General features: G+C 39.0%; 1 protein-coding gene across 5 annotated transcripts in view; it reads right to left on the minus strand.

Moving 5' to 3' along the window:
- Nucleotides 1–10,546: 10,546 nt before the first annotated feature.
- Nucleotides 10,547–25,340, minus strand: part of LOC144929243 (uncharacterized) — a 29,213-nt gene continuing 14,419 nt past the window's right edge. Inside the window, exons 1-6 of one of the 5 annotated variants that reach the window (XM_078848351.1) lie at nt 23,002–24,067; nt 17,645–17,785; nt 15,120–15,238; nt 14,623–14,690; nt 12,541–12,691; nt 10,547–11,101 (exon numbers count right to left, since the gene is read on the minus strand). In XM_078848351.1, coding sequence (XP_078704477.1) covers nt 11,071–11,101; nt 12,541–12,691; nt 14,623–14,690; nt 15,120–15,238; nt 17,645–17,737 — 462 coding nt within the window. In that variant the 5' untranslated portion in view covers nt 17,738–17,785; nt 23,002–24,067 and the 3' untranslated portion in view covers nt 10,547–11,070. Of the gene's footprint in view, nt 11,102–12,540; nt 12,692–14,622; nt 14,691–15,119; nt 15,239–17,644; nt 24,068–25,340 lie in introns of those variants that run through there. The other 4 variants (XM_078848349.1, XM_078848348.1, XM_078848350.1 and 1 more) reach the window with 4 other exon arrangements.

Below are 25,340 nucleotides of genomic sequence, written 5' to 3' on the forward strand. Positions count from 1 at the left end.
AACAATACTGTTTTATTTCACTTCGAGTAGTTGCCGACAACATATGTGAACACCTTCTGCTTAATAATCTGTCCCACCTTCTATGTAGCTTGGTCACACTAGTTTTCTTCTCCAGTCCTGAAGAACTCTGTGAAGCTCGAAAGCTTGTCCTTTCCATGAACAGAATTTGTTCCGATGAAAGATATTACCTCACCCACCTTGCGTCTCTTCATAAATTAATGTCTTTTTGCTTTTAATAATGAAAACTCTAGTATGTGTTAAAAGAAAGAGTTAATCAGTTTGCAATGCCAAATGTATACATATTCTTTCTCTAATGATCTTTCTTTTAATTAATTGTCCAGGTCCAATATTGTATGTACACATTTAGGACCTTATGCTCACACCTTTGGGTAACATTTATGTAAGTAGTCATATTGAGTTTAGTTGGTAAGGAAGTATTGCTCAGTGTGAGTAGGGTTATGGAATCAGGTTCATGTTGAGTGTATGCATGTGTGTGGTGGAAAGAGTGTGGTCTACTGCTTAGTGCACAGTACTGGAAAACAAACTCTTAATACTGCTACTTAGCACATCTATGACTTTTATCTGTGAAATGCGGTATATGCTTTGATTAATTCATATTCACAACACTCTTCTGAAGGAAGTAGCTACTTAAGCACTATCCCATTTTAAAGATGGAGAAAAATGAGATACAAAAGGTTAAGTGGTAAGTTTAGCCACAAAAAGTCAATATCGGAGATGGTATGAGAACTCAGAAATGCCTGGCACCCATTCACGAATGCTATAACCAGCTTTTCCACGAACTTACTGTGGGAGAGACTGAGCTGTAAGGTTAGCATGTAGCACCGTTGTCCAAGGAAGATCTCATGCCTCAAAGGGACACAATTCCTCGTATTTTCTACCCTTGCTTCTAGGAGGAAGTGACTAGTGACTACAGCTGAATGAAATTTTTTCTACTGAAAAATGAGGGTTTGACAAAAAATGTCATTTTAAATGAAAATTTTCAATTATTCAACAGAAAATTTTGAAATGAAAACTTTTTTTGTTTAGTTTCAAATTGCACTATTTTCTTTTTTGTCTAAATCTCGTTTTCAATTTTTTGTTCTGGGTTTGTTTCCTCTTACTTTCTCCTTTCTTCACTTTACCTCCCTTTTTCCACTGGAAGAAGGTGGGCTGGGAAAGTTGAGAAATGTGAAAAAAACCCACTTTCTCTTCTCAACACTTTGGAAAAAGTTTGGGGAAAAAGTCTGATAAAGTATGGGAAAAACACTTTCTTGATGATTCTCCCCCCCGCCCTTTTTTTTTAAACTGGAATGTATATGAAGATTTTTTCTTTCCCCACAACTTTTTCAAGTGGTAAAAAAGTCTGAAAAAGTGTGGTTTTACCATTTTATTTTACTTGTTTATGCTTCACCTCCAGAACTTGAAGGCAAAACTAACTTTTTTAGATTTCATAAATTGTAATGAAACCAAATTTTTTATTAAAGTTGAAACAAACAAAAATGAAACTAAAATTACTGTTTCATTTTTTTTTTAAATTTGCTGTGAAAGTGAAAAATTTTCATTCAATTTTTTTCATGGAAAATTTCAAAATGAACGTGGAATGAAAAAATTTTCTCATGGGAAAAAGAAAACACAGTGGTCAATCATCTCTGGTTGTAGCATCATTTTACAAGCAGGTGCCTGTGCTTGGTCTTTTTATCCTTTGTTTAGACACAGGGTGACACACCTGGTGCAGGGTAGATCTTTCACCACCTATGTCCTGTATACCATTGTCAAAGAACTCTGGGAAGCTGGAGAGGAATTCTTCAGTGCAATCAAAGCGTTCACTTTCAATTTACACCTCAAATAAGTGATTTCAAATCTGTAGATTTGTCAAAAATGTGTGAATTGTTTTGTCTAACCCTAGAGAATAATAAGCTACTTTTCCCTTCTTGTATTTTAATGGATTGTCAGACTGTTATTATAGTCAATGTCACAAAAAGTTAGCTATAAAACATCTGGTAACTGCATGAAATTCATCCCTGTACAGAGGGAAGGATTAAAAGGAATTTAAGTACTAGTACAAGGCAGATGCAGCAATCTGTGCAGGGATGATTTTCATCCAAGGAGCATTAAGAATATACATAGAGGGAATATAAAGCAATGAATTTACTAAAGAAAAACCATTTTGGAAAATGCCAGAGAAGATCTAAATCAAAAATAATAGTAATCAAATGATGAAGCCAGAATATCAACTTTCTGAAGGATAAGCTATAAATATTTACCATGGTGACATGAATTATTGAATATTTCTGTTGGAGATAGCGTGGCACAAATAGTAAGTAGTGCATGGTCAGTGGGTTACCATTGTTTCCAATATAGATTTCCCACAGTTATTCCAAAGACTAATGTAGTATGTTCACAGGAATCTGTAAATAATCTACATCACTCCTATGTATTGTGTCTGTGTTTAATGTTGGGAAACATGTAATTTGTATCTACATATAGATATAGATGAATTATTTACTGTGCAGTTCAGTAGAGAAGTTAAGTAAAGAAGCAACAGGAAGTCTGTCATGAACAGTAGTATTCCAAAAAATGATACTGGGCAGAACAGAACCTGTGAATTGCTACTTCCTTGAATATTGGCTTAATGGGACAGTTAATCAATGTATACTTGCTGAGAATCTGGTCCAGTATTTTTAAATAAAGAAGTGAACAAATGGTCTTCATAGAGGTGGAAATAAATTCTTCTACAAAGATCTCTCTTTTTCAATGCTAATGATATGGGAATAAGAAAAGAACGGGCATACATAAATAGTTAGAGAAAAGCCTGCATGGTTTGAGGATGATTTTAATTTCATCTTTCCATGTTTATTCAGCATATCAATTTCACTCCCTCTCTCTAAACAAGTATATCTATTTAACTCATAATCTTTGCTTCAACTATCATCCTTGGTAATTTATACATTAATCTATTTATTAACTTTATAGTAAAACAATTCCATATTCAGTACAACTAAATTTCCTAGTTTTTAGATTATAGCTGCTTCCTCGGTACAAAGAGTTTTCCTTTAATGTAATGTATTCTCTATATCTCTAGCATGCATTTGATAGTGCATATCTAGAGGGTAAACTTAAAATCCCCACTTATCCAATGAGGAAAGATTAATATTTTTCCATTTGTAACTCACAGAAAAGTGTTGAGGCTTTATGTCAAGGCCTGAATGCAATCTCTGTCTTTGAAATAAGGTAATTTAATTTACATGTAAAACAGTTAATATATACTGAGATTCCCCCTGTTTAAATGGCAACCATATAGGAAAGAGGGTATGGGAATCAGGAACAGACCTGAGTGAACAGCTTTTTTGGTTCACTGGTAATGAAAAAAAAATTAATCAAAATTTCATGTTGTGTCATCCTGAAAATATTTTTCAAAATTTTCAGGAAATCAAAAAGTTGAAAAAAAAAATTTTGAGTTAAAGGAAACATTTCCTTAAACCCAATACAAAACATTTCATTGTGATTTCAAGCACTTTTTAAGATTTTTTATTTAAAAAAATATTATTATTAAAAGAAATTTCAAAATTAAGTACAATTTTGAATGGAAAAATTGAAATGTTTTGTTTGCAAAATGTTTTGATTTTTTCAGAATTTTTAAAAAGTTTTTTTTTCCTTTTGAAAAATAATCTGCTTTTTTTCCAAAAAAAATTTTGGTTGAAAAAACTTTGCCCAGCCATAGTCTGGAGACCTACTTTACACTCTCTTGTGACCTTCACTGTCTTGTGGCTTTCAATGAGTCACTTTGGGCTAGATATTTAAAGGTATTTAGTTGCCTAAAGATGTTGAGAGACAGTGGGATTTTCAAAAGTGCCTGGGCCCTTTTGAAAATCCCACCAGCACATATATGCATCTCTTACCTTTAAAGAGCTGGCCCTTCATTTCTCTTTCAAGAACTCCAGCTGAGAAATATACTGTATAGCAATAGAAACAATACTTATTTCCTTTGTAAAGCACCTTGTGATCCATGGATGAAAGTATGCAATATAAATGCAGTGATGAATATTAATAATATTATTCCTTTATCTATTAACTGTCTTTGTGATGGGGTACTCTGCCCCTTAAGGGCTTAGCAGTTGTGCCCAGGGCCTAGAGCCTTGCAGAGAGGGTGGGGCAAGGCTACCCTCTCACCCAACCAATTGGGGATGAACTAGGACAAGGGACCAGTATAAATGCTGCCTCCTTTCTACTAGTGGGACAGATACCAGCAGGAGAAGGTTGCCTAATCCTCTGACCCTAAGAGTAGCTGGGGGAAAAGAGGCCTGCTGAGGGAGAAGCTGGCTAAGGCCCTCTAGCTGGTTAAGGTACACCCTGCTCCAGGAAGAGAATTGGGGACTCCTGTACTCTGGAAGGGGACTGGAACTTTTAAGGCTCCTGGCTGGAAGGCTTGGCCATAGAAGACTCAGATGGAGTGACCAACAGGAGGCAATGACCAAGGGGAAGGCCCAGGAACCCCACACACAGTCACAAGAGGGTACTGGCTGGTGAGTTGCTTCTGTGCCCATGGGGCTTGTTTTTGGCTGGGCTCCTATGATAGTATTCCAGAGAAGCCTACCTGGAATCATCTCGTTGCCATTAGGATAAACCTTGGCCAGTGGAAAAATACCCTTTCTGTAGTAGAGTGAACAGCTGTGGTGTTCTCCATGTCTAATGGCGTATATTCTAATACTTTCACCTTTTTCTCTTCTCTCATCTTCTATTCCATTTTACTTGGTGGTTTTTTTAAAGCTGTACAGTAATCTAATGGTTTTCACAATTAATGATTATAGTGCATTCTGAGTTTGACATCCAAAGAAACAAAGAGCTGACATTTTGGATTTTCAGATCCATTTCCTCTATTACCCATACAAAAATTTTCCTAATTGCTTCTCAAAACAAACAATATATAATTTCCTGGCAAAAACTCCTTTGTTCTTATGTGGATATTGAAAAAACTGTAATATGTGCTTTTTTTCCACACAGAAACAAAACTGTAGACAGGATTTAAGGTTTTTCTTAATTCTGCTCTTAGTTCCAGTTGCAAATGAGTTATAATTTTTATGTCTTTTAAATACTCTATACCGTTTAAAAGAGAATCAGTTATCCAAATCCCGTAGGCACTGAGAAATCTCAGCCTAATAACATGACCCTTTTTTAATCACCGTCCATCAAAGCAGTTCACAACAATTGCTTGCTTAATCCTCACAATTTTCCCGATATGTCAGTAATGTAAGAATCAGCCCCATTTTAACCGATATGAAATCTGAGGTAAGGAGAAGATAGATGCCTTCACCAAGATCGCACAAGAAGACAGTGTCAGAGCTGGAATTAGAAGCTAAAAATGAAATCCTGGCCCCACTGAAGTCACTAGCATATCTCCCAGTGACTGATTACTAGACTTATGACTCAGCTACATTAAGGGATGGGATGTTAGAGGAAAAAAGCAGTAGATGTTTCTTGACTTTAGCAAAGCTTTTGACACGGTCTCCCACAGTATTCTTGTCAGCAAGTTAAGGAAGTATGGGCTGGATGAATGCACTACAAGGTGGGTAGAAAGCTGGCTAGATTGTCGGGCTCAACGGGTAGTGATCAATGGCTCCATATCTAGTTGGCAGCCGGTATCAAGTGGAGTACCCCAAGGGTCGGTCCTGGGGCCGGTTTTGTTCAATATCTTCATAAATGATCTGGAGGAGGGTGTGGATTGCACTCTCAGCAAATTTGCGGATGATACTAAACTGGGAGGAGTGGTAGATACGCTGGAGGGTAGGGATAGGATACAGAAAGACCTAGACAAATTGGAGGATTGGGCCAAAAGAAATCTGATGAGGTTCAATAAGGATAAGTGCAGGGTCCTGCACTTAGGACGGAAGAACCCAATGCACAGCTACAGACTAGGGACCAAATGGCTAGGCAGCAGTTCTGCGGAAAAGGACCTAGGGGTGACAGTGGACGAGAAGCTGGATATGAGTCAGCAGTGTGCCCTTGTTGCCAAGAAGGCCAATGGCATTTTGGGATGTATAAGTAGGGGCATAGCGAGCAGATCGAGGGATGTGATCGTTCCCCTCTATTCGACATTGGTGAGGCCTCATCTGGAGTACTGTGTCCAGTTTTGGGCCCCACACTTCAAGAAGGATGTGGATAAATTGGAGAGAGTCCAGCGAAGGGCAACAAAAATGATTAGGGGACTGGAACACATGAGTTATGAGGAGAGGCTGAGGGAGCTGGGCTTGTTTAGCCTGCAGAAGAGAAGAATGAGGGGGGATTTGATAGCTGCTTTCAACTACCTGAAAGGGGGTTCCAAAGAGGATGGCTCTAGACTGTTCTCAATGGTAGCAGATGACAGAACGAGGAGTAATGGTCTCAAGTTGCAGTGGGGAAGGTTTAGATTGGATATTAGGAAAAACTTTTTCACTAAGAGGGTGGTGAAACACTGGAATGCGTTACCTAGGGAGGTGGTAGAATCTCCTTCCTTAGAGGTTTTTAAGGTCAGGCTTGACAAAGCCCTGGCTGGGATGATTTAACTGGGAATTGGTCCTGCTTTGAGCAGGGGGTTGGACTAGATGACCTTCTGGGGTCCCTTCCAACCCTGATATTCTATGATTCTATGATTCTATGCACCTTTGTAGTCACATACCTTCCTGTTGTGCCAACAAACAGGCATTTGTCCATGCAAGACAGATATGTTAAAAAAAAAAAAGAGTGGTTAAGTGTGCAGTTATCCAGGGTGCATGTGCAAATGCATGTTTGGGCATACAAATTAATGCTTTTGCAGGTGCAAAACCCACACCCATTTTGCTTTCCTTGGAAAATTCAGACCAATGTGATTGCTAGTGCACTGAATCCTTAAGGCTTGACCTGAATCCTTTGGTCCTGTGAGTAAATTACTTTGCCTTCAGTGAGACTCATGGGAGCAAAGGCTGCAGATTTGGGCCCCTCAGCCTCTCTCTGACAGAAATAATTATTTAGTTATATAAAACAAACTATGACGAGTGGAATTACAGGTTGAGTGACACAGATATATTACCAGCATTAAGCATTTCTCTTGTAACATTTAGTGTGTTGAACATTTTGCTGAAGTCAATGGAGCTACAATGATTTACTCTAGCTGGAGATCTGGCTCATGGTCTGTTGTGAAGTCTCAGATTAACAGAACAGTAAGCATGAGCCTGCCGTTCAGCATTCTTTCCATTCAACTCCTTTGTTGTATGTCCTTCCACTTAGATCTGAGACCCTGGGAATTATCATCAAACCTTATTAGTATTGCTTTTGTAGCATGACATTTTTGATATACTAAAATGCAATAGCATTTAGTTGGTCTATATTTGACATCTGAATTGTATTAAGAAAATAAAATCATTATAAAACCAATATGGTGAGATTCCAGTACTCTAGCTCATGCCCTACAGAAGGCTGTTCATGTGCAACTGCACTCAAGGACAAAGAAAGGACACCACAAATTTCTATAAAGCTTCCTTTCAACACAGTCACACTACTGGAATTTGAGCAAACTCTTGTTTACTTTGTTCAATGCCACAATTAGTGAAAATCAAAGTGTCTGAGGATGCATTTTGTGATGTAAATTACTAGGTAATTAGCCTTAATGCACTCTGTTTAGAATCCCCAACTTACTGAGGGAGTTGAGAGTATTTATCAAATGCAACATTATATATGTCTGCAACACTGCTTAATTATAAATAAAACAAGTCTGTAATACAGTGTGAGGGATTTGGGATAGTGCTAACGGAAACTAGAGCAGGAGGGTGGGAGAAAGTGAAATATTTATCAGAGCAAAGAGATAGAGATTCATATCACAATGATGCAAATAAAAGGTTTAACAGAAGGCTGCTCTGCTGCCGTACTGATTTATTTCATTATGCCAATTCTCTTTCATGAGAGATTGTGAAGCAAAAGCTGTTTATATTGGTCTCAATAGCAGAGCTACCCTACCCTGTTCGTATAGAGGAAGTGGACAATATCCATCAGGGTCACATTTTTCTTATCTGAGACAATGAAACTAGTACTGTCACTAGGATTTTCACAGAGTGGCAGCTAATATGATTAGCTTTCAAGGCTGGATAGAGGAACCTGGATGCCAACAGCTAGTTGGCATTTGCAGAAAGGAACTGGGACTGTCTAGATTTTGCAAAGTAGAAGAAAGTGCAGACTGTACTCTTGGCTCACTGAGCATCATTGCTATAAAGATACCATGTACATGTGATGGGGAAGGCAAATATTAATTATGTTTTTAGCGATTTAGTTTGGAGCAATATTCCATGTATAGGGTGACCAGATGTCACGATTGTAGAGGGACAGTCCCGATTTTGGGGGCTTTTTCTTATACAGGCACCTATTACCCCCCCAACCGCTGTCCAGATTTTTCACACTTTCTATCTGGTCACCCTATCCATGTAGTAGGTCAAATGTGTGAAGCGGCATGAGGAAGAGAGTTTGAACTGGAACAGTGCTAGCATTGAGTGAGCGTGATATTAATGGGAGTTAGGTGCTAACCTGCAAAGGCACTTAAATCCTGTTAGGCACCTATCTGTATTTTCAGTAATTCTAATGTGTAAATCTGGCCCTTAGAGCTATTTCATTGGTTTGGGACAGGATGACTCAAAGCAAACCTCTTTCCCTTCAATAATCCCATACAATGCAGGAAAGGATTAGGCCTGTAGTAATCTGTACAAATATCTGTTTAAAGTTAAATTATGGACTTGGATAGACACATAGTAGGCAGGTTGGAAAGAGCATAAGGAACTCATTCTTTCTGTACCCATAACATAGCTCCTTGCATTCTCTGAACACTGTGTCAGGAGCCACAAGAACTACCAGTATCACTGAATGAGCAAGAAAGGGCCTCAACATCTATAGGTGGGCTCATCCCCTTTCTTCAAATGAGAAGACAGACACAGATTGAATGAGTTATCCAATGTCACGCAGCAAGTCATTGTCAGAGCCTGACTGCCATTCTCCTGCTCCTCCAACCAAGGGACCATATTGTCCACTGTTTTTATGAAAAAGCAAATCTTTTTCTGAATCAACTCAGTGAAGAATGGAAGTGTCGCCATTTTGCTTATAACTCTGGCTAGTAGCAAAATTAAGGCCCACGCCAAAATAATACTTGTAATAGGAGAAGGTTTTGTGTTGTGTTATTTTCACAGCAAGAAGCTGTTGTCCCTTGTGGCATTGCTAAAGCATTGTACTTGGTCAGAAAACCCACTTATATTCCCAAAGCCACACTGCTTTCCACGTGACTCTTCCTAAAGCAAGTATTGACAGAGTTGTACAGTTTGAAAGAAGAGGCAAGAGGAAAGGGCTCTGATGACACAAATGAAATGTGTCATTCAATCAAAGCATTAAAAATAATAATTTAAGATCTCTCTGTGCATGAGAAGACCTCTGAAGGGGTATCCTCCTCTCTATGGGCATAAATAACTCCCATTGACATTAATGTGATGGATTTGATTTATGTTGAGTATAGCTCTAGGGTTGGGGCTCACCCTAAGTAAAAGTGGTGAGGACTATAGAAGGAATGTAATTTGAGAGAGATGTTTTGAGTTTAGCACAAGTCTTGCTCTTGTATACCCTTTAAAGCAGACACGATGGCATATTAGCCAGCTACAAATTGACAGAGACCTGAGATTTATATGAATGCTTGTGTGTTAAAATAAGCACCGAATTTTCTGCATGCAATTGCCACACTTTTGCAGACCGAATGGTTGTGTACAGAATCATCGTAACTACATATAAATGCAGGAATGGATATGAATGTGAAAATGTAAGAAAAAATGCCTTTAACTAAACAGGCTCTTTATCTCTTTGGTTGGCAGATTTGTCTGGTGTGTCACCAGCATGACAACATATTTAAAAATACTGTAAAAGACTGTACTAAATTCCCCACTCATTTACACATCCACAAAACTTTCTCCATAAGGAAACAAAAGCATTCAGGGTAAATGTAGGGATAGCCCTAGGACTTGGGCTTGCCTATTGAACTGCTTTTGGTTATATATGGGGAGGAGTCTCAATTAAGTTCTCTATTCCACATTTAGTTCTATTTGTGGGTAGAATTAAATGTCATGTAGTAAGGCATGGATGTGCTTGTGATTGAGGACCAATTAGTTGGAGGCGGATCAATGTCCTTGTCCTCAGTGGGAGTTGGGAGTATGATGAGTTGGACCCCTCTTCTGGGATGCCAACTGATGTACTGGATTTCACTGAGCCTCCCCTGCTTAATCAACCTGGGCTCCCTCTCCCTGCTTTGCTGAATTAGACTCTCTGGCCTCTTGCAGCACACACACACAGGTAAGGCCACACCCCACTGCAGGAACAGCCTGAAGTCAGCTCTGTGTGAGGACTCACGTGCACACCCCTTTGGGTGAGATAACCCAAAATAATATTGTCTTGTGCTGTACAGAAAAATCTGTAGAAGAGAGATGTGAAGAGAGATGTGCACACTTCTTGCCCCCCAAGTTAGAAGTTGCATTAACTGGGTTTTATTACAAAAAATAAGTTTATTGACTACTAAAGGTGGATTTTAGGTGAATATAAGAGATAACAGACCGAACAAAGCAGATTACTGACCAAATAAAGCAAAATAAGCAAGCTAAGCTCAATATACTTAAGAAACAGGTTACAAAATATAAATTCTCACCCTAAATGTCATTTTAGGCAGGTTGAAAGTTTCTGTGGTTCAGAGTTCCAGTTATATTCCTTTTCAGACTGGACCCCTGTCTCCGTATGGACTCCCTCTTGCCTGCCCTTCAGGTGGCTTTTGCAGTCTTTCTTCTTGGGCAGATAGGCCATGGAGAGGAGGAGTCCTGTTTGCCTTCCTCCCCACCCTTAAATAGGATTTACATATGGCGGAAATCCTTTGTTTCCCAAACTTGACTCCCCTTCCCTTCCAGTGGAAAGTTACAAAAGTCCCAGTAATGTTTTGTATCTGGTGACAAGATCACCTGACTCTGTAGTATCACAGCGTCCATGAGTCAGTGGCAGTATGGAGCAAGAAGGCCAAGCTTTTCAAAGTCCATTGTCCTCACAGATGGGCCATCAGCCCTGTCTGGCTTTTCCATTGTTGTACCTGAAGTATGAGCAGTGGGTGTCACCCAAAGTAGCATAGTTGAAATACAGATACATAGTCAATATTCCTAACTTCAGATACAGAAACGATACAGGCATACAAATTGGATAATCACATTCAGTAAATTATAACCTTTCCAATGATATCTTACAAGACCCATCTTGCATAAAGTACATCTCAGTTATGTCATATTCATATCATAAGTATATTTTCATAAAGAACACAGGGTGAAATGTCACAGGGAGGTTTGGTCCAGGGTTCATATTTCAAGAGGAAGGGATGGAATCCCCGTGATTGGGAAGTGAATATTGTCATTAGCCACTGGAGAGCATAAGCAAATGCCTGGGGGTTCTCCGCAACCCTGGATAAATGTCCCCCTTTGTCAGTGGGAGAGGATTTGTGAATGTGTTACTGAGCAGGAGATGTGTATTTACTGCATATTTACTTGAGGTTTTGCTGGAGATGTTAAGGGCAGTTAATTTTTGTGAGAAATGCAGTGTTACCATACATCTGTGTGTAGAGATATATTTAAAGTAATGGAGAGTGACTCACTAAGATATGGCATTTCTTGAAAAAAATCTTTGCTTTGGGTTTGTTTTCCTCTTCTCTCATTTATACTGATGTAAGCCAAGAGTAACCTCACTAAACTCAAATGAGCCACACCTATATAAAATTGCTGTAAGTGAAAGACAAATCAGACCTTATGAGTCTTGTAGTGTATTGTGCTTAATCCCTTGTTGCGTAAATTCTGAAGGCCAGATCCTCAGCTGGTATTAACTGATATAATCCAGTAACGTTACATTTATTTGTACCAGATGAGGATTTGGCTCTGACTCTGCTTTATGGACTTTTAATTTCTTCTTGGCTACTGGTATGTCTACAGATTCCTCAAAATTCCTCACCATCCACGGAAACTGACCAAATACTAGATCCTGTTCATACTATTAGCTCCTTAAAAGGATCTCTTAATGGCAGAACATACCTCAAAGAAATCAAGTTTGATCTTGTGCACTGGCAATTAAAAAGCGTTTCCTCCTTCAAACCTGCAAAGATCAAGCTCTCTCACTTAAGTGAGAGCATTAACCTCTTTTCATTTACAGAAGTATCAATTTAAAACATAGTGGCTGTTCCTCAGTTGCTTCCATTTAACAATATTAGTAACAGGCTCAGCCAAAAGAGGGATAAATGCCATACGAGTAGCCAGCAGATCCCATAACTCTTGTCTATTCACTATTTCATCAGTGAATTAATCCAAGATGGGAAAATCCCCATACTTCTTCTATATCCAAAACATACATTTCCTTGTAAGAGGAATTTCAGAGGGAAACAAAATGCGGCCTAGTGGCCAGAACATCTGGGATCCATTCCAAGCTCTATCATTGAATTACCGTGTGACCTAGAGCCAGTCACTTTACCCAAGTATTCCTTATTTTACTTACCTGTAAAATGATGAGGCCAACATTTTCAAAAGGGGTCCACTCACTTTTGGTGCCTTGACTTTTGGGTGGCCAAATCTGAGAAATCTAGGGTACGATAGGATTGTTGAGCACTCACAGATCCAACTGAAGGCACTGCAGATGGTCAGCAACTCTGAAAATCAGACATCTTAGTTCAGGCACTCGAAAATTAGTGGACAGGCTCATTTGAAAATATGTTTATTTACAAGTAGAGCTGAGTAGCTTAATTAGCACCAGATCATGAATGGTTCTTTTGCAGGAGTTTTGGAGAACACAAGAAGAGTCCTCTGTTGCTCACCCCAGGCAAGGGTCAGCCACAATTACACTCCTTGTGCCTGATGGAGCCCAGAACTGCTCCCTCTCTGTGCCTATGGAGGAATACACTTCCACAGTGGATAGTGAACACTGCATCCTATCTTTCTCCTTGAGGCACAATCTCTCCTTGATCTTCTCCTGAGGCAGCTAGGCTTGATGCCACTCCAGTGCAGCCTTAAAGAACCTTATTTCATATAAAGATACAACTGACGTGTAAAGAATAGTAGAACCCCCTTTTTTTTAACAAAGATTTATCTATAAAGATTAATCTCTTTTCAACTGCTGAAATCATCTTGCTGACACCAAATGTGACTTCAGGCCTTCAGCGAACGTTGAACTGCTTATACAGGTTTAAAAACACTGAGATTTGGCAGCAAAGAAAAATCGGGCACATTGTATACATTATATCATCACTGAATGATTAATTAATTAACCTATGAACTGTACCTACTGTAATTGAGATGTTCAATTGTATGAATTTTTATTTTATCTTTTCAGTTCCCAGTTAGTTCATCAAATAGGGGTTCTACTGTACTATCATTTACCCTTTTACCCCATGTAGAAAACTTATATAATTGAAAGTGCTACATAATGATCAATTGGACGTATTGTTCTTAGACTTAAAGGACCAGATCCTCAGCTGGTGTAAAAATCAGTGTCACACCAACAGACCTATGCCAATTTACATCAGCTGAGGAGCTGGTCCCAAGTTTTCCCAATCATAGCTTATTATTGCTGTTTCGCATACTTTAAATGAGCAGATTTTCCCCCAATGCCCACAAAATATACATGGTTAAGAATTTGCATGTTCATGAACCTTATTTCAACATGAACTTTAATAATTCATTGAAAATATTTTCTATAATTAGTAATATGCAATCTAATGTAAAAGGTTAACATCCTTCATGCAACAGAAGAAGGAACACAGTGAGTATGAAAAAGAAGATGAATCACACAGAAAGAAGAAGCTGCAAAACACTGAAAATAAAACATACACATTTCTCTGTGAATGATCAATGTCTAGAGTTTGCTATAATTATAATTTAATTATGAACCCAATTTTGCAACAATTTTTAAAGTACATAGTTATCATTTAAGTACTTTCCATGTAATTATCTGCTGTTGAACTCGCTCATTATGTAGCAATTACTGCATAAATTACCCTGTTGTTTAAGATTTTTTTTTCCATTTCACAGTGACTTGTAATCCAATAACACAAATTGTTTGACCTGCTTTTAGTGGCCTCAATATTGCATTCTGACTTCCAAGAGATGGTGGCTAACTCTTGGATATAAAGAAGGTGGCTAGATGAGCATCTCTGCTGCTTTTTCTAACATTCAAGAAGACTGGCAAACAGTGAAATTTCAGAAATTTTCATGCCACTTCCATCTTGACCCACCTCCTTTCTCCCTCCTAATTTTTTTGCCTAAAAGAAACAAAATCTAGAGTTCCACTCATCCAAGGACTCTCTCCATAGTCTTCAAGTCAAATTCTAACCTTATTAAGCTGAGGGGAATCATGGACACAAGACACTGAAACCTAGAGGCAGATCCTCAGTTGATGTATATTGTCATATCTTCGTTGATTTCAATGGAGTGGTGATAATTTACGTTAGCTGAGGAGCTGCTTCCTAATTCACGGAAAGGTATTATATTCATTCCTGACTGTGAACTAAAATATGATAGCCTACAGGTTTAATAACTGAGCCCTGAATTGAGCAGATGAACATTCCGTTGTAGGAAATATTACCTTCTTGTGGAGTAGAGACTTTATAGCTCATGATGTATGTGAATAAATTGAGCAATTGTCTTGTCAAGCTTGAACGAAATAGAAGTATTGCAAATGTTAGGCCTCAAACATACATACACTTCAAAATGTAAGCCTTGCAAAAACAAAGCTTAAGCTTGTGGTCAGTACATGCTGCAACCAGATAACAATTTATGCTGACTCCTATGTACTTATCAACCCCAAATTACCCACATTCAAGATCTAATTGGCCACAGAAAATAAATAGGCCTCAATTATGCAAACAAATAACAATTGACATAAAAATTAAATACGCATCAATTATGCAACTAGGGCAACCACACAAACAAGGTGGCCCACCCTGATTGGTTGGTCTGTTCTAAAACACGGCCGTCAGACCAGATAAAAAGAACAAAGGCACGGGACTGCCTGTGTGTTTTCGGTAAACCTGACCCACACCCCCTGAACCGAAGGGACGTGCACTTCTAGACTGTCTGTACCTGGCCAGTGCGGAAAGCAGCCGACTGAAGGGTAACGTATTTTCAGATGGATGCAAGGTAAGTCTATGGAGTAAAGAAGTCTGGTCGCTCAAGCCAAATTGATCATAGTTGTATCGATACTGTAGCATAAAATCAATAGTAAGTGGCTGATGCATAATAGCTTTGCATGTATTTGTGCTTGTCTTTTAAGTAGTCTGAGCGGCTGCATGTAGTGCTGTCGTTCATCAGCTTTATGTTGCCTTTGAAATAGTTTTAACCAGGAATATAGAGCTGGTGAATAATAGCTTTACTTATGCTTGTCTTTGGGGCTTTTATTATGACCTGCCAGGACCAGCATATGTAGAGTCAGAAACCCGCAAATGGTCCACAATATTACATGTACTTGCACTTGTGTTCAATATAATCTGCCTTTTGTATTAATTCTTATTCAGTGCTAGTCTTTGGTTTTCCTTTTCTTGTTTTGTTTATGCTGTTATAATAGTCGAAAATCATTAAAAGCCTTTCTTGAGGAATATTTAATAGTTCTTACTTATTTTATACGGACACCACTTAACCTCATTACATCTGTGTTGGGTGGTGGGAAGTAGCGAACACCCCGGGGTGAAATAGGGCCCTGAGGCGTGCCTCCTTCTTCCTTTATCTCCACAATGTAGTGGAATCTGTCTTTAGAAAATGACTCCAGGTCAGCCAAACTTCCTTCAGCATGAAATAGGGCCTCTGTAGGGATAGTGTTTCATGAGGGCTGCCCATGCTTGCATAACTGTCTTCCCCATTATATGGTGGCTAGAGAGCACTTTTTTGATTTTATATGATTTGGGCAAAACAAAGAACATGTATTCTTCTCATAGTGCTTTCCAGATCATTTTATACATTTTTCCATATATATGGCAATAGTATAGATCTTCTTTTGAAAACTGCCTGCAGTGGCATTGGAACAATTTTTATAGTGGAGGTGCCAAAAGCCATTGAACAAAACTGTAAACCCTGTACATGGTGGAAACTGCTTCAAGCAAGGGAGTGCTACCGCGACCCCCAACACCCCTAGTTCCAGCAACCCTGTCTGCCTGGGGGGTATCCTTAGAAGAAAAGGAGGGAGACTGGATTTGATAGTGAACTTGGAACATTTCAAGTTTTACAAAATGTGGGCCGGTCTATTCAAGTTTCAGAACCATTTCTTGGTGGTGAGTCAATGAATTTCTGCATGCAAGTTTGAAACATAGCCAAGTAGTTGTGGCCTGTATGTGCCACATTGTGGATTATGAGAGCTGAAGTAAAATTCCAAAGCTGAGAGGAGCACCGTAAGTTGCAGAAAGTTCTGTAGAAAATCCCTTTGTCCCTTTTACACCTTCAAATATCCTGAAGTGAGCGCAGGTGGACAGTTCCTTTCAGTCCTTGGAGGGGTCTCCCAGCCATCTCCTCAGTCCTGAGGGGTGGCCCAGTAAATTTGTTACCCCTTACATTTCCAAATCAATTATCTTTGTGAGCCTGGAACAAGGCTAGTGAGGGGGAAAGCTTTGAAAGACTGGACTCCCATGTAGCACCTGGCACTCCGATTCCCCTTTTTTTTTAATTATGACGCAAGCTGATCTAACAGTATTACACAAATAAACTAAAAGCAATTGATTTAACAGCTACATTTGCAGCGGATGGAAGATAGCTCAGATTGACATGAGAAAACTGATGAAATTATTAGAGGGGCCAAAGTGAAACTCAATGTTTGATTTGCCCTACTGTTTTAGAAGAGCAGCAGAAAACTCACTCATCCAGCTACCTGGGTAGGAGTTAGAGTCACTCTTACACAATCTTAGATCTGCATAAATAGGACTGTTGATGATTGATGATGATGATGATAAATGTAGTTCCTGTATTACTTAGCCAAAAAACCCAACAAATTTTGGGCCTGATTCTTCTCCCACTTTCACTTGTTTTATACTGGCCATTGACTTCATGGACTGGAGTTACTCCTAAATCCTAAATTGGAATAATCAAGAGGGGAACCAGGTCCTTTGGCTTTAGATTATAAGCCACACACATTGAATACACTTTCATTTAACAGAGCTGAAATGCAGTTCCTGAGGAAGCACTGTTGAGGAAAAATCTTAATTGGTATGGTTCTCCATCTTGTTTTACAAAACAACAACTAGGACTCCATTTTAGCCCCCCTCCCCTTTCATGGAGAGCTTCCCGCCCCTCCTCCCCTGTCTTTTTCAAATTAGAGCGGGCAAAGCCATGGAGCAGTTAGGATCACATGACTGAATAATCTGCCTAGCAACCGCAGACTATTTAGGTGGCAGCCTCAGTCCTCCTTGGAGCTGTCCATCCGAGTGACAGTCAGTGTCTGCCATATTGCTAGCCTTTGAAAGGAGTCCTAGCTAGGCCAGGATTGTAATATATGATACCAGGTTACCTCTGTGTTATGCAGCGCAAACACCCGTTTCCACTTCCATCAGCAAGTCCGCGCACTACCACTCAGGACAACGCATAGGAGATGGAAGACAGAAGAAAGAAGAGGACAAGCCACTTACCTGGTGGTCATCGCGTCCTGTGTTCCAGCATTCCAGTGTTCCTGTGATCCAGCATTCCAGTTTCATTGGTTCTGTCCAGGATTCCAGAACCATCCTCGTTGCATGGTCAGGGATTGTTCCAAGCAACAGTCAGGGGTTCATCTCTTGGACAAGAAGAGAGATGGTACTATAGTTTCTTTTTATTGTCTTTCAATCATCCCAATGTGTCAGGTTTGTGGTCTCTGGACTTCAAATCCTTCCATTCACTTTTAACAACCGAGCCTTTCCTGTTATTAGTTGTATTTGTGTATGTTAATTCATAACAAGGGTTCTGTTTAAGACGTAGCAAAAACTGTCCTGCCACTTGAAATATGTTGTATTAATTAGCTCGTTTCACTGTAAATCAGTGGCATACAGAACCTTAGATAACAGGTAATTTGACGCTTGTAAATAAACATGGACTCCTTTGTGCCATCAGAGCTAGAAAACATGTGGTTATTAAGCTGCGTCTATATTTGGAAAGCCAGATTAACTCCCAAATATTTCTTATTGTACTTATATATTAAGCATGGCCATACTAAAAACCCTAATGTTACAAAAATGGAGGCCTGGTCCTGAACTCCTTTCACCCACATTAGTCAGACAAACTTCCTCTGAAATTAAAGAGTACCCAGATCCTCAAGGATATTTAGGTGCCTAATTCCCATTGACCTCAGTGGGTACCTTAATGCCTTTGACGATCTGGGCCCAAGTCTCATCACAAGTCAGTGGGACCTTAGATCTTAAGTGCCTGAGTCACTTTTGTAATAGGATTTAAGATTTCAAATTCCTTCAGCAATTTTTGGAAATCCATAGTGTTCTCCACTGTTTTAAAAGCCCATACATGTAATGGTTTAATAGCTAACCTTCTGTGTGTGTCCCTGTTATGCCCAAACATTGCCTTCTCTGGACTGGTAATTTATTTATGGAATATTCCACCATCATGGAAAGTAATGGTTGCTGGTAGAATTAATTTAGACAATGCAGATATAACAAGGATTTACAATTAACAGGAAGAACATGGAAAGTTCCTCTTTCCATGGATATACATTTAAATGCATATCTGGAAAGGTCTAAGTCAAATATACTGTAGGGAACATAGTACAAGTGCTACAGATGCTCAAACTAACATTACATATATCGCATAACAGTCCTACAGTGCCCTCAGATTAGATTAGATTAGGTGAATTGAGGGACTGATTTTTATATAGTGTAGCCATGCAATTCATAAAATGCATGTGTAATTGCTTTCCTAAACTGACTGAGCAATTCCCATGGCTGTGCATCCCAATCAGGTAATTATAGATGTAAATATACGTTTGCATATTCAGTTACCCAATTTTCATGCACAATTACTGTAATTGCCCATGCAAGTTAGGCACACATCATCCCCGCTCTTGCCAAAAACTTAAGATAGAGCCCAATTATTTTTAAATGACAAACTTATTTTTGTGTTTCTGTTTTAATTCATGGAGTCGTTTTGTCAGCTAATAAAAGTGTCAGTGAACCGTTATGCAAAAAAAAATAAAATAAAAAAAAATCTTCAGCCTAATGTGGAAGGCTCTTAATTAATATGTACCCAAACAGTAGGAGATTTTTACACATTTCTAATTTTACCAAGTGAGGTTTTATGGGTAGAGCAAATGATTAACATACTCTTTAAGGGGGTCTAGCATTCTCAGAATGTGAAATGCATAACTCATGTTAGTGTTAATGGAAATAACGTGCATGCATGCATAGGAGAATAAACCCATTAAATGCTGTTAATCTGTATTAAAACTTCGAAAAATTCGAATAATTCTTGGAATAATAACAATGTTGGCAGCTTCCCTTGCTATAATGGTTTGGGATGCATCAGAAGCCAGAAATTTATCTTGGTATATAACAATTTTTCTGGGCTAATGTTCTATTTTTTATGGGCTAGATCCTCAGATGGTGTAAACTGACACAATTCTAGTGACTCTGACTTTAAGGACAGAAGGGACCATCATGATCATGTACTCTGGCCTCCTGCACATTGCAGGCCACAGAACTTCCACCACCCACTCCTGCAATAGGCCCAGAGCCTCTGGCAGAGTTACGGAAGTCCTCAGATTTAAAGACTTGATGTTACAGAGAATCCACTATTTGTGTTATTATGGACTTGTATGGAGCTGGTTCACTCCTGCTGCTGATCCACCTCTGTATATTTAAGAGAGAGGACTAAATATGGTTGTGAACTATTGCATTAATATGTCAGCTTCACTTCATTATTTAGAGCTGGTAAAAAACAAAGTATGTAAGATTTTCAAGAAAATCATGTCCTTTTTCATTCATAACTTTGAAATTGTTATTGATTATGTCTGTACAGGATTCTAGGTACTCAGAAATAGCTTCTAAACCTTTGAAAGTGGCTGACATCTAGGATTTTATCCTTTGGAGCAGTGGCTTCCTATGGCCAATATTTGGAGCTTTTTAACTTTCATTTAACTGGAAATAGCCTATGTAATCCAAAACTACCATCATGAACCCAAGATCAGCAGCACCAGGGCTCTAACAGTTATTGCAACTGAAGGATGCGTACGAGACTGGACTGTCAATCTATGCCATTGCAAGAAGGCAGGGGAGGAATAGTAGAAATTACCTTTAAAAAGATTAGATCTCCCCCATTCTCTCCATAGCTGAGGAAGCCTCAAAATAAGGTGGATGCATTTTAGTCACACACACTCCCCGTGTTTCCTTTTTGCACCGTGGAAGATCTCTAGGGGACAGGAAGGGTTGCAATCGGAGGGAATTATATAGATACCCTGGCCAGGGACATGTGATAGCTCAAGAAGGAGTCCATACTATGCTTCAGTGTTTCCTGGCGGATTCTGTGCCAGTTATCACACCACATTGGTACCCTGTGCAAAGCCCACTTGCTCAAGCTTTGAACACAACATGCAGATGTCACCCAGAGAGAAAAAAATCTTGCTCTTCCTAAATGTCAGTGACATCTGGAAGCAACTATTGCAATTGAAGCAGGAGCTTTCCAGGGTAAATGGTTCGAATCAGCCTAACTGCAGCCTGTCAAATTGAAAGCTCATTTCCTTCCAGGTATCTTCATATTCTGTAACATATCAACCATCAAATCTCTGACTGAGGTTCAAATCAGACTGAGACTCTGTCAAGGGCAGAAGAATAAACTGAGCTCTGGACTAACTTTCTCTTCAGCATCCATGTTTTTATTGCCAATGCTTTATGTAACCACTTCTTCTTATAATCCAGTTCTGGGCTCAGAGACCACCAGTCTTTGAGGTCAAATAGAAATTGCACATGGATGCAGAATTTAGTTCTGTATGTTGGGGCTATAAGATTGGTCTGACTTTGCTGTTAAGGGGGCAAAAACAGTATTAATGAGTTTAAAAAAATGATTAATGGAAAAGATTGCTTCAGACTCTTATGTCAAAGTGTGGTGCTTAATGTTTGCTTTTGTCTTCCTCTTTTCCTCACCTCCAACTAGGCCATTACTGTGATTCTAGGCCTCTCACAGTACAACATGAGAATACTTTGCTATCATCCAATTATTCTGAGGCCTCTATTACTATCCTGCATTATATGCTTGCTTGGTAAGTTATAACACACTTGGGAACGACAGATTGACAGTTTTATGTGCATCCTGAATTAAAATGTGGCTCCATTTCACTGGGCTACTAGGAGAAGAAACAAGCTGGACTATCCACTGAACCTGAGAGCCACAATGTCATGTTTTATACAATCATCTTATTTCTCTCTTCTTCCTCTTTCAAAAGAATAAATATTTTAAAAAAACAGTCAGTACTTTATTGAATTCTCATCACTTATTTAATAGCTCAAATCAAATGCTTTCCTATGCTGCTTTATCATTATACTAAACATGGAAATATGTTGTCAGTAAAAATATGCTACACATTTTTAGTTCCTTTCTATTAAATGTGTCATTATCTAGTGTAATTTTTAATAATTTGGGGTGATTCATATATTTCCTGAGTCACTGAAATCCACACCATCTAATTTTTGTCAGTAGACAGCACAAGCATGTGTTTTGTTCTGTTAAGGCTAGTTAGTGATATGTATCATACTATTTTCATAAGCTTATTTTAAAATTCTTTATTAATGGGCTCAGTAACCCTAGTTTCAAAGCAAGTTCCTAGCAAGAATGCCAGGTGAGGAAGCACAGCACAAGCTGCTTTTCCAGTTCAGGTAAAGAAGCACCACTGAGTCCTAGTCTACATTGGTGGTGGTGGTGGGGAGGATCAGTCTAAGTTACGCAACTTCAGCTATGTGAATTACGTAGCTGAAGTCGATGTACTTAGATCGACTTACCGTGGTGTCTCCACTGCGGTGAATCGACTGCTGCTGCTCCCGCATCGACTCTGCCCGCGCCTCTCGCGGCGCTGGAGTACAGGAGTCGACGGGAGAATGCTTGGGGATCAATTTATCACGTCTAGACTAGACGCGATAAAACGACCTCTGCTGGATCGATCACTGCCCACCGATCTGGCGGGTAGTGGAGACATACCCTCAGACTGAGGCTATGTCTACACTACAGACTTTACAGCGGCACAGCTGTACTACTGTGTATAGCTGCTCTATGGTGGCGGGAGAGAGCTCTCCCGTTGGCATAATTAAATCACCCCCAATGAGCAGTGGTAACTATGTTGGTGGGAGAGCATCTCCTGCTGACATAGCGCTGTCCACACCGGTGCTTTTGTTGGGGAAACTTATGTCGGTCAGCACTGACAAAAGTGCTCGTGTAGACATAGCCTAAGAACTCCTTGCAGCTCAATTGTGATTGTGTGTTCTAAAGACAGAGAAATAATACTTCTATGGAATTAGTGACAAGTGGGCATTAATCATTGGTCTACTCTTATGAGCACTTGTATGAGTCGTGTGAAACCCTGGATCCATTGAAGTCAACAGGAGTTTTGCCTTTGATTTCTGCATAGCCAGGATTTCACCCTTAATCTACTAAGTAAATTGACCTACTGAAAAAGTGTGGGTAAGGTTATTGAATACCTAAAGAAATTTCCTCCCCAAAAGACTGTGATGCATCTCATTTAGTTTGGAATCAGTAGTGAGCAAGTGGTAGATTCTTACTGCGGCTATGTAAGTCTTGTGTTGCTTCACCTCTGTGAGTGGGATCCCCCCTACAAGCTCTGCAGCTACTACTTGACTTCATCTCCAGGCATTCTAAATGTTGGGTCATTGCCAAAGCTGCACCAGCATCACCATCCCTGTGGCAGATGCTTTTCTCCTAGTTCACCTCTGAACTGTCTCCCCAGAAGTTTTAAATTGGAAGACAGCCCAACACCACCTTCTGTCTTGGCTGGTAAGTTTACCTTTAAGTCCTTTGGTTTTGTTTTACTTTTGACTCTGCTGAGCTCTAGTTTCCTTCACTCCAACCTCTGGACACAAGATGGAATCTTCAGAAGCTAGATAACTGGCCCACACCCAAAGTCACAGAAACCAGCAGTCAGAGACCATAAATACCCTCTCGATAATGTTGAATATTTATCAGAAAGCAGCTTCTCTGTTGTTGCACGTATTTGTATAAAATCTATGTATTTCTGCAAAACTTTCTGCATTTTTACCAGCTGTGGCACACCTCTTTAAGGACAAGAAGGAATAAAAAAAATGGTTATTTTAAAGTATATTGAACCTAAGGAGCTGTGATGGATTTTATGCAAGGAGAGTCTAAAATTTTTTTTTTTACTTCAATGCTCAGAATTTTATTTTAAAATAAAAACACCTTTACTTGTGTAAACAAACGTAAGGCATGATTCACTGTCATGAATAGGAATCTTTCTGCTATATTTAATGGGAGTTGACTGCGCCCCCAGTCTACGTATTCCTCTAGCTTAAAGCTAGTGTAACAAACATTATCAGATTTAAAAGATTAGACATTAAAATTATTATGTTTATCATGCGTCAGTGTAAGAATGTTAACATAACATTCATTAATCTAATATTTTCATACAACGTGTATATTTTTAAATTAATCTCATTAATATTCTGTCTCTGACTAGGTGAATATAGAGAGAAATGTTCATACGGTTTTGTGTAAATGAACCTTGAATTTGCTTTGTTGGTGTTCATATTTGCTTATTTGCATATATTTGGACAGGTAAGTTTTAATCAGCAAGACTATCCTGAACAGTCACACTAATACATATTTTATGAATACTTTCATTGGAAGTGCTCTCATACATTTGTCCAATATTTACAAATACTTGTGAATAATTTGCAAACAAAAATGAGACTCCACTTCTTATAATGCTCAGGTCATTCAATTGGGAAGGAGAAAGAATATTATGCGATCTAGTTCATCAGTTTCGAGGCACAAATAATGGATAATTAATGTTCATACTTACATGTTTGCAAGCAATTTGTTGGGTAAAATTTGTTTGCACAAATTATCCATTGAACAATTATAACAAACCAGCTGAGAAAAATCATAACATGGAAACAGAACTAAGAGCTAGATATAGGAGGTAGATTATTAACAATTAATTTAGCCTACTCTGTCCAAGACCAAAGCACTAAACTTTTAATTTTATTTTTTTCCCTGGGATCACATTGCATTGCAATGAATTTCTCCAGTCGAGATTTCTAACTCATAGGCCTTTATTTAACTGAGGCAAAGGGATATGGAATTAAAGTACGTCAACGGTAGGTTTTTTTTTCAGATGGAGAGAAATAGCTCTTCAACAGGAAAAGCAATTTTTAACTGTGAAAATTGCTTTTTTTTGCAACTGAAGATGATGAGAACATGTCTAGTGAAATGCTGAGCGTTTTTGCATGTGGTACTGTTGAAAAGCAGGAACATTGCAAATTAAACACTAGATACAGATATTGTGTTACAATGACTTTGCCTAGCAAATAATTAAGGGCCAGATTCTAATTCCCTTATTTATGATGAAAAAGATCTTCATTCATGAGTAGTCCCATTGACTTCAAAGAGATTATTTGGGGAATAAGGTGCTACTTGCTGGGAACAAAGATAAAAAAAACCCTCAACCTAACAGTTTAAATTTAAGAAAAAAATGCACAGACTCCTGTCACCCATCGGTCCTTTCTTCATTCTTCCTGTTTTGAAGCTGAACTGGACAGAACTATCTGGAACTCCTTCAGCTGCTGCGTTTGCTAAAATAGAAAGCAGGTTAAACAGCAAAAGCTACTTTTCTTTTTCACTTTTCCAAATTTTTTGTGAAATTTTTCACAATACGCTAGAGATTAAACTTTGTCAGCAATACTTCAGTGTGAATCAAAAATTCTGTGTCTGGTTGGCGTTTAATTCCCTCAGGGGAGTGTGGTACTTAACATTATGTCCCAGGTACTGCTCTGACAGGTACTGAGCCGGGAAGGCCGAGATTTACTATACTTTGACAAACCAGTGCTGCAGTATGAAATCCAAGCAACCCTCGCTCACCCTCCATGGCATTCCCCCATGACCCTTTGTGGGTAAGTGAGGGCAAAGCTTTCACTTCTTTTCTTTACCCGTTCTGTGGATAAATGCCCTGATTCAGCAACGCACTTAAGAATGTGATTAAGTCCAATTAGTTTCAGTGGGATTAGGCACATGTTTAAATACTTTCAGAATAAGAGTGGTCTCAGTCACATGTGGATTCTCCACTCCACAGCTGCCAAGCCAATATCTCTTCAAAGAGCACCAAATTCG

The sequence above is a fragment of the Lepidochelys kempii genome, chromosome 13 (genome assembly GCF_965140285.1).
Source record: "Lepidochelys kempii isolate rLepKem1 chromosome 13, rLepKem1.hap1, whole genome shotgun sequence".
Classification (NCBI taxonomy): domain Eukaryota; kingdom Metazoa; phylum Chordata; order Testudines; family Cheloniidae; genus Lepidochelys; species Lepidochelys kempii.